General features: G+C 38.6%; 1 protein-coding gene across 4 annotated transcripts in view; it reads left to right on the forward strand.

Moving 5' to 3' along the window:
• Window positions 1-8,617, forward strand: part of LOC306832093 (short transient receptor potential channel 4-like) — a 48,177-nt gene extending 39,560 nt beyond the window's left edge. For 3 of the 4 annotated variants that reach the window (XM_079356504.1, XM_079356503.1, XM_079356505.1), the window contains 9 exons: window positions 2,637-2,973; window positions 3,880-4,019; window positions 4,107-4,307; window positions 4,423-4,544; window positions 4,875-5,070; window positions 5,159-5,353; window positions 5,853-5,894; window positions 6,179-6,268; window positions 6,862-8,617. In XM_079356504.1, the coding sequence (XP_079212630.1) occupies window positions 2,637-2,973; window positions 3,880-4,019; window positions 4,107-4,307; window positions 4,423-4,544; window positions 4,875-5,070; window positions 5,159-5,353; window positions 5,853-5,894; window positions 6,179-6,268; window positions 6,862-7,518 (1,980 nt within the window). In that variant the 3' untranslated portion in view covers window positions 7,519-8,617. The remainder of the gene's footprint in view (window positions 1-2,636; window positions 2,974-3,879; window positions 4,020-4,106; window positions 4,308-4,422; window positions 4,545-4,874; window positions 5,071-5,158; window positions 5,354-5,852; window positions 5,895-6,178; window positions 6,269-6,861) is intronic. The other variant, XM_079356506.1, reaches the window with a different exon arrangement.
• Window positions 8,618-9,774: the final 1,157 nt, after the last annotated feature.

The following is a 9,774-nucleotide window of genomic DNA, read 5'->3' on the forward strand; positions in this document are numbered from 1 at the left end:
AAACGTAAACATTTTCAGTTTTACCAGCGTTATGTAGAGTTACTAAACTAGCTAGTTGCAGGTTGTATCCTTATTGGTTATTATTTAGACGAATGACAAGGTTTATATTTATTTGTATTTAACATGTCAATAAAAAGCAGTATAAATGAATGTAATCATACATTTATTCATTACATAGTGATAGTAAAGATGATCAAAATGTGCAGATGATCTTGGCACTTTCAATGAAGAATTACTTTCCACTTTGTGATAGTTTATGCTTCACTGAAAAATATCTGAAATAATCAGTGTTTGGTTTAAAAAGACAAACAAGCAATCGATTTTCATTTCAAGTACGGTAAATATATAAACTGTTAAATTTTTTTTTGCAAAAGTCGGTGCAAACTTCACTAGCTGTCTGCCCTTGTTGTCTTTGCGAGTTTGAGTAGAGGGGAGCTTTCATGTTGTTAATGCTGCAGGGGAACCTCTTTTCACAGAGCGAGAACATACTGAGAAGCTCTTAGTTTGTATTTGTTGACAGTTTACTAAAGAGAGATGGGGGACAAACTTTCCAAACTGTCTTTTTTTAAGTTTGTCCCTACATGCCACAGAAAATATATGACACTTTACTGAGCCTTAGGTTTGGACTGTGACAGAGTTTTGAAGGGTGCCTAGCAGTGGACTGACTTTGTTTGTTTGGACTTTTTTATCCATGAAAAATGTTCTGTTCTATTTTATCTATTTTTCTAACCTTAAACAGTGTGAACTGGAAATGCGAATACACATTTCTTGTTTAAACAGCTTAATCTAATTATTGTTTAAAATGCTCCTGGGGTTATTAAGTTACTATGATAGCTGTTGTGAATCGTCAAATATTTGCATGGGTGCATTCCATAATTATGATGTTAATGGGCTCATAGGCATCGCCGTCAGTAATTAATATTATTCATATTTCATGCTGATTAAGACGTTTTCAGATTGTCTTGCTTGCTATTACTAATCACGTGTTGCAATGATGCATTCTAAAAATGTGTTGTATGACGATGGATCACTCATCGAAAAGTGCAGATACCTGCAAATGTAAAAGGCGTCATACTTTGGCTGAATCTCATTGATGTTTGAAAGTTTTTTTTACTGTAATTATGTTAATGCTCAAATGAGTCATTAAAAAGAGCATGTGCATCAGGGCTCTCTCTATCTGTCTCTGTCTCTGTGTCTCATTAAAAAAAAAAAAAGGATTGCTTTTTTTTTTTTTTTTTTTTTTTCATTTATCCATGGGCTCAATATCCTCCTTTATTCCCTCTTTGCATTTGCTCTCAAGCTTTGTTGCGATGCTGTAGTTATAGAATGGACATATGAGACATTTAACTCCAGACCCCAACACAGATAGGTTTCTCTGGTTTCCATAGCATCAAGGCTGCAGAGTTGGTGAATTGGCACCTAACAGCACTTGTCCAGGATTTGACTGTGACATACAGTATAAGCCGAACATATTTCACAACATTGTGTTTGTTTGTGTGTTCTTTCATGTGATTTTTTTTTTCTTTTCTTGCATGCTGTGGACTCATTTTTTTACAATGACACAACATGAGTCAGTTCCAGATATCTGCAGATTTTCCACAGATGTTGCTGATGCTTTAGTCCATTTGGCCGAGGCAGGCCAAAACACATCTGTCGTTTTGATGCAGTGACTTTTGGACTCTCTGGTAGTAAACCTGCAACCGGTTACCCAGACGAGCATGACACTTTAATTTAGTCAAAATGTCCTTTGTTGTTCTTTAACATTTTGGAATCACATAAGGAAATGATCTGACAGAAACTCAAAACATCAAACCTACCGAACAACAGAAAAGGAGACAATACATTTTCCCACATGATTTATCTTCAAAACATTTTCAGCAATTTGTTTTGTGGGGAGAGTTAAAGATTAAGTTTAATTACTTCTGACATCACAGTATGGACTACTTTGTTATTTTTGGAAAATCAAAAAAACATGTTATTCTGTCATTTTAAGTCACAGTCTTGACCTGCTGATTTCTTAAAATGACACGGCCTTTGTAGTCTTTTAGGAGAGACTTCTCATGACCTCCTTTTACAACATAAAACCACTCATATCACCTATAAAGCTCTCAATGGTCATGCTGCATCCATTCACATAAGCCCCGTTTCCACCGAGTGGTCCGGCTCGGTTCGTCTCGGTATGGCGCCCATTTTGCGGCGTTTCGATAGACAAACCCGGGAAAGATTCCCAAATAACCGATCTGTACCATCCCACTTTTTGGGACCTTTCCATTGGGGTGCCAAGAATATATCGAGCCAACCCGAAAAGGTGGAGCTAAACACTGCAGTCCATTGATTGGTTGAAAGAATCATCACTTCCCGGTTATTAATGAATCAATATCTCAAACTCAACCCTAGTTTGGACTGGAACTTGCTGCTACGTGCTTGCTACTAGTTGCAAACTGACCTGTGGTAACTTGGGCATCGGTTGTCTCTGTATACATCCCTTTTTGCCTCAGGCTGAGATACCATCTCCTAGCAGGGTTACTGTACATGCTGCAATGATTCCTGAAGTTAGTGAAGTCATTTTATCCCTGTTGGTCAGAAAGATGAAAAATAAAACTTTTTTTCCCCTCTATATTTTTGTTTGTTTAAAGTTTGTAGCTCAGCCAAACTGCCAGCAGCTTTTGGCATCCCGTTGGTATGACGAGTTCCCCGGCTGGAGACGTCGCCACTGGGCAGGAAAGTTCCTCACCTGTGTCTTCATCGGCCTCCTGTACCCCATGTTTGCTATCTGCTACCTCATCGCCCCCAAGAGTCGCTACGGCCTCTTCATAGGCAAGCCCTTCATCAAATTCATCTGCCACACGTCATCTTACCTGACTTTTCTGTTCTTGCTGCTGCTCGCCTCCCAGCACATCGTCACCACAGAGCAGGATAGGCAAGGTCCTGCACCCACAACAGTGGAGTGGATGATCCTGCCCTGGGTGCTGGGTGAGTAAAATGGAGGAAGATTGAGAGTTTGTAGTTCAGCAGGGTTATCCAAATGTACTCAAATGACCACATAGCAATTAAACATGGGTTGAACATGGGTGGTAATGGATGTTACATTTTTAAACATAATCCTGCTCTAAGGTTCTGAGTTGTCAGTTTTGTGGTACTTGGGTCCTAAGAAATCATGCTTGTTCAATTATTTTGTCACATTAGATATCTCTTGTCATAGTTTTAGAGTTTAGTCTCGATTTGATTTTTGAAAATGATCTGATTTTAAGGTTGTGAAAGTACTAAAGAGTTTTTACTTGTTGGTTACTCTGCTCATGTTTATGCACACTAGCAAAGTGATTTCAGAGATAATATTATCTGTTTATCAGGAAGTCAGTCAGATTGCAAGGTTTGTAAATTATTTGAGCTTCCCACACTTTGCATGAGTTCTGAAAAAACGGGCCTCTATATGAATATTGTGAAAGGATTAAAAAAAATGTGTGCATCAGAATAAAATATCTTAACTTTGATAATTCAAATAGTTTTCCATACCGCTCAAAATCAGCTGGTTTATAACCAAATACACAACGCTGTTAGGCATTTATTAGCACAACTATGGTAAACTTTAATGTATGTTAACATATTTACTCTAAACACAAATGTGCCTAAAAATAGAAGAGCTGAAGATCCTGAACATATTTTTTCTGAAGTAATCTCTTGTTGTTGTTTCATGCCTATCCAAGCTAGAAGTGCTCCAAAGCCTACTCACCTGATATTGTGAATGCAGAATGTGTGACTATTTTTGGACCACTGTGAATGTCTAAAATAACTCTTAATTTTTTAAGGGATTTAGACACAACTTTCCTCTGTGTCCATGGTGTAAGCATTTTAGGTGATACATTTATCTTTTTTCCCAAGGATTCATCTGGGCAGAAATCAAACAGATGTGGGATGGTGGATTTCAAGACTACGTCCATGATTGGTGGAACCTAATGGACTTTGTCATGAACTCTCTATACCTGGCAACCATCTCCCTAAAGATTGTAGCCTACACTAAGGTAAACAATTTTCCAAAAATAGTAGCACGTGTGGTGTAAGTTTGACTTGCTTTCATTGTATCTTTTATTCCTGTTTTTCCTATTCAGTACAGTGGTAGTAAACCCAGGAACCAGTGGGAGATGTGGCACCCAACATTAGTGGCAGAGGCTGTGTTTGCTATAGCCAACATTTTCAGTTCCCTGCGCCTCATCTCGCTCTTCACTGCCAACTCTCATCTGGGGCCACTGCAGATTTCTCTGGGGAGAATGCTACTGGACATCCTGAAGTTCCTTTTCATTTACTGTCTGGTAAACAAACATTGTAGTTCATACACATGCAGGAATACTACCAAGCAAACACACCTTCTAAGTAAGGTATAGTACATATGAGAAAGGAAAACTAACTAAATTACCCTTTCTCCAGGTCCTGCTGGCCTTTGCTAACGGGCTAAACCAGCTGTATTTTTACTATGAGACGAAAGCTTCAGATGAGAGAGGGAAATGCAAAGGCATCCGCTGTGTGGAGCAGAATAACGCTTTCTCCACGTAAGTCTAAACCTGTGTGGATAGAACAGATTTGTGATGTTAAGAAATGTGTTTGGAAAGATCGTCTTGGAATATTGCTGTTACTGGCTGAAAAATTTATGGAAACTGTCAAATAGTCCGATTACTAAGAAATCTGCTGTCTAAGCTGAATTTAAATAAAACTTTACTCATTGGCAGAAAAATCCTTCAACTGCTCAAATTGTCTAGTTTAGTTAAAGACAAAAAATGTTAATATAGAGCATTGTGAGGATGTCTTACAATGGCTTCTTATGGTATCAAAATGAAGAGGTTTAAAAAGTAATACTAACTCACATGAATCTTGTCTTGCAGATTATTTGAGACACTGCAGTCACTCTTCTGGTCAATCTTTGGTCTCATCAGTCTTTATGTGACCAACGTGGACGCAGACCATCAGTTCACTGAGTTTGTTGGGGCCACCATGTTTGGCACATACAACATCATCTCCCTGGTGGTCCTTCTCAACATGCTCATAGCCATGATGAACAACTCCTACCAGCATATTGCGGTGAGCAAACATCAGAGGATGAAATGATTTAGAAGAAACTAGTGTTTGTGTTGGCAATGCTTCTCAAGTAGTCCGTTATCTGTTTCAGGATCATGCAGACATCGAGTGGAAGTTTGCCAGGACGAAGCTTTGGATGAGTTACTTTGAAGAAGGAGCCACTCTGCCGGCCCCATTCAACATAATCCCCAGTCCCAAATCCTTCTTGTACCTCATGTGCTGGATCAAGAGACAAGTGTGCAAAAGGGCCAGATCCAAGCGGCCTGAAACATTTGGAACTCTTGGAGTAAGTCTGGTGTAAAACCCTTAAACACATATACATTTGTTTTACAGAGATTCATGAAAGACGGTCTGTTATGTTTGAAGAGTGAACCTTTGAAACTGCACACTGGAAAGACTTTATTTCAATGTTACGAGCGTGTACAGAATCCAGTTAACATTTTACAACCACGACATTATTTGCTCTTGTTTTGGCTGCCAGTTATTTGGAGGAAGAGGAGACCTGAAATTCTTTATTTTTGCAATTTTGATAGCCAACCTTCCAAGCGTTCTTCGCTTATCAAAAATAAGGATTTGTTGCTCGAAAAGTTAAAACATTGGTAATTTTTTTGCATCGCTAAAGATTTCAATGTTTCTGTTTCATATAGTAGAAATCTGTTTAAGAGCAGAATTATTTTCTGCTTGAACATTCTACAAGAGCCAAAGACATTAAAGTTTGATACTCTGAAGTGAATTAAATTCTAGTTTATTTACCTAAACTTTTCTGACTTGTGATATGTGCACAGAGGCGAGCAGCAGAGAACCTGAGGATTAACCACCAGTATCAGGTAAATGCAGTATACTGTATATACACAGTATATATGTTTATATAGCCCACACTATTACACTCAGTCAGATGTTCATCACTACCCTCTGTAGAAGATTTTCACTGTCATTTTCTGCAGGTGGCTATGTTAGTCTTTTATCTAAGATGTAGCTAAAATGGGTGCATATTTGTCATCTTATACCTGGCAGGTTGGATATGCGTTTTCTGTGAAAGGAACCTATTCAGTCATTGTGACAGGATGATGACATTTTTGTTCAAAGGCAGTTATTTCTTCTACTGATGCAGGAGGTTCTGAGAAATTTGGTGAAGCGGTACGTTGCCGCAATGATCAGAGATGCCAAGACTGAGGAAGGCCTGACTGAAGAGAACTTCAAGGTAGGAATAATTATACCTTGGAAGACATACTGTATGTATGTAAAAAACACACACACAGTGTGACAGAATGATCTCTCAGACTCTGCAGTATGACGTCATTGTCTTCTTTTTTGGGCCATCACTGTTTTGATTTACCTTATTCTCATATTAGTTCATACAGTATTAGTTTATTAGTACTATTAGTACTAACCCCCCCCCCCCCCCCCCCCCCCCTTTTTTTTGTATCCAAGAAAAGCTTAGCCCCCAACACGAAACCCTGTGGGGGGTTTTTACATATAATCTCACAAGTACAATCATACAGTAACCATATATTCACACACACTTTTTATTACCAAAATACATTTTCTTTAAATTTCCCAGTACTGTTTTAACACTACTTTATTAAATGTGTGAACATTTTGACAATATCAGCGAAGATCTCAAGTGCCCTCCTAGGGAGGGCCGGAACAACAGGTTGGGAACCAATGCATCAGTGTAAAAAAAACCCAAAAGAGAACAACTTAACAACTCCATGTCATTTATATTCCTATAAACAGCATTAGTGATGTGATATCATTTATCTGTCAAGTTCATGTTTTGCTTTAATCCCACAGGAGCTGAAACAGGATATTTCCAGTTTTCGTTATGAGGTGATGGGCATGGTGAAAACGGGGAAGCCGGCTCTACAGGGGGCAAAAGCCAGTGGAAGCTCAGCAGAGTCTGCCCTAGCTTATCCCAATTCCTCCCTCAAGGTTTCTGAAAGTCCTCAGAGCAGCCAGACCAAAAGCAAACCCAACCGATTCAAGATGACGGCATCCATTCTCAAACACTGCAGCTCTGTAGCGTCATCGAGGCCCCCTGAAGCCTTCAACGGCCTGCCCAATGGACTCCTATCGGTGGCAACGGACGAGAGCTCCAGTGAAAAAGCGAGTCAGAGGAAGAATTTTCCCAAAGATATCACTGACTTTGGTTTGTTCCAAAAACGCCACGTGGGTGGTAATAAAGACGAATGTGGTGCAGGGGAGATTTCTAGGAACATGTACTCTTTGTCAGAAGAAGCAGGGGACTCAGAAGCTGAAGGAGAAGAAACCGGTAAAGATGAAAAAGAACTCCTGGAGACAGAAAAAGATGCAGCAAATGAGGCCAATACTGAGAATAACGAGGACAAAGGTGAGGCAAAAGAAACAGAAGAAAGGGACACAGAAAGTTCGCCCTGCAGTGACTCAGTAGCTGATGGATGTTTGTCAGAGACATCCAGAGGGGAAGATTAATACGTGAGGATACATGAATATATCTACAGGCCATAATGTGAATGAAAGAAAGACAGACTGACAATCAAAGTGAGCTTAAAGTGTGGATGATATTGGTTGTTTGGCAAGAGTCTAACTTTTCCAGTTATAACTAACTGATCAGTTCTAATGTTGAAGACTCAGGGAGGACTTTGGTTCAAGTGTTTTTAGGTACTGATATATTGGCAGCGGAGATGCAATTAGCATTGCAAGGTTTTGATTGTATGATAAAGTCTTTACATTGTCTCTCAACCCTTACAGATGAGTAGAAAGTCATTATTTTCCTAATCTGATCATTTTCTCTTCCTAAACCATCTATTTCTCCCAGTCCCACAGTAGCCTATAGGGGCAAATGCTCTACAGTGGTACAAAACGTTCCATTTGGAGAAACATGCTGCAAATTCTGAGTTGAGTTAGCATCTTTAGATTTGAAATGCTCTAATGTATGGTAAATCTTTAAAGACACGGCAGCATCTTTCCCTCTGTATCAGCCACCATACAATCCTTTTTGTTATTCATCATTCACTGAACTCCATCAGTCTCCCTCTCTCTACCTCTTTTCCTCCTTTGTTTATCGTTATACGGCATATCTCTCTGCATCCTTGTCTCTATACAGCAATAGATGTGTCCAGTTTTAGACCTGACTCTTTGCCTTACTCTGTCTGTTTCTGCACTTTACACGCTTTAGCATACAGTGTCTCAAACTGTGTCTTCTCTTATCATGCAGCTACAAAACAACAACTCTCTTAATGTTTTTCTATGCAAAAACCTGGGACCATGGTCCCAATTATTCTGAAGGGGATTATGGTACATGTAACAGGCAACTAATTCATGATAAACATTCTCGTATGTTGTGTGCATTGAGCTGACTGTCAAAGACAATGCTGAGTTGGTGAATAGGAAATTCAACCCATCCACCTTTTAAAGGCAACGTATTATTCATGTGTTATCAATTCTACAAAATAATTACAATTATTTTGAACAAAATTACTGTTTGAAATTGGTATCATTAGATGTCATGTTTGTTTAAATGACTAATGTTTTAGAGGTAAAAACAGTAAATCTAAAATAATGAAATACATTTTTGGCTTTTCTTGTCTTTGTTCAATACTGGTCAACAGTAGACGTGATTTTTTTAACAATGTTTCCACAATGTGGGAGTTACTGCCTAATCCTTCCACGCACTGCTTTTTGAGACTTTGAAAATGTTCTATGGTGAAGGTGCAGTTAGAACATTTAGAAGAAGAAAGTCAACTCTTTTGTTCTTTATGGTTTAAACAGAAGTAAGAAACACGATTTGAAAACCAACATATGAAACAACCAGTCAACCTCCCCCCGGGGCTGACTTCAATGACTCATTTCAATGGCTGTTTACTGTCTGTTTCTCTATTTGCACTGCTCAATGGCCTGTAAATTATATTAGCGACAAGTGACAAAAGCAAGTGAAAAAGGGATGAAATATTCAACAGCTGATGCAACCGAGCTCCAAGTGTGATCAAACGGCCGAGGTGAAAGTCTCCTGGGAGTGAAATGGCTCTTTCAACTCTACTGAACTAGACTGAGTGTTTAAACTAGCAGATAGACTGTATATTTCCTCACTACTTTATTTTTGGTTTTGCGTAATTATATTCAGTTAAATATATTTTAAGTGACTGATAGTTTCATGACCTCTAGATATCTATTTTAGGTCAGAAAATTAATGTGGATTTAAAATGGTCGGACTAAAATGTATACTTTAAAAAAAAAATACATGCCATGTTATACAGTATTCAAATTCTATTTATATTATGAGATCTTATACAGACACAAGAGGCATGTTTGCTAATACAGTAAGATCACGTTAAGATTCCTTTTATCAATTGTTCTGATATTTTGAGCAGATGTGTTTCTCCTCAAGTGTACTCTCACTTATGACCTGGGTGATTCAACACTTAGTAGAATATCAACATAAAAGACTAACTTCTGTGTGCAGGGGTAACTTTTAGTACCACGTCAAGTGTTAATGTTTGAACCTTAAATCAAAATAAAAACCGTGTCAGTGGTCTTTTAAAGCTAGGGGCAGTAAAGTGAGTATCATGGTCAATATTCCCAAAAAAAACATTAGACACTGCATTGTTAAGTATTGTCCACTGGGGGGAGATGTTATGATAATGATGGAGTTCCTGCTCTCTCATCTCTGGTTCTAAACAACCACCTGTTACTTAGCGAGGACTGTGGCACCTTCCTGTTGGTAGCAAC

Source organism: Symphodus melops, assembly GCF_947650265.1.
Source record: "Symphodus melops genome assembly, chromosome: 11".
Classification (NCBI taxonomy): Eukaryota; Metazoa; Chordata; class Actinopteri; order Labriformes; family Labridae; genus Symphodus; species Symphodus melops.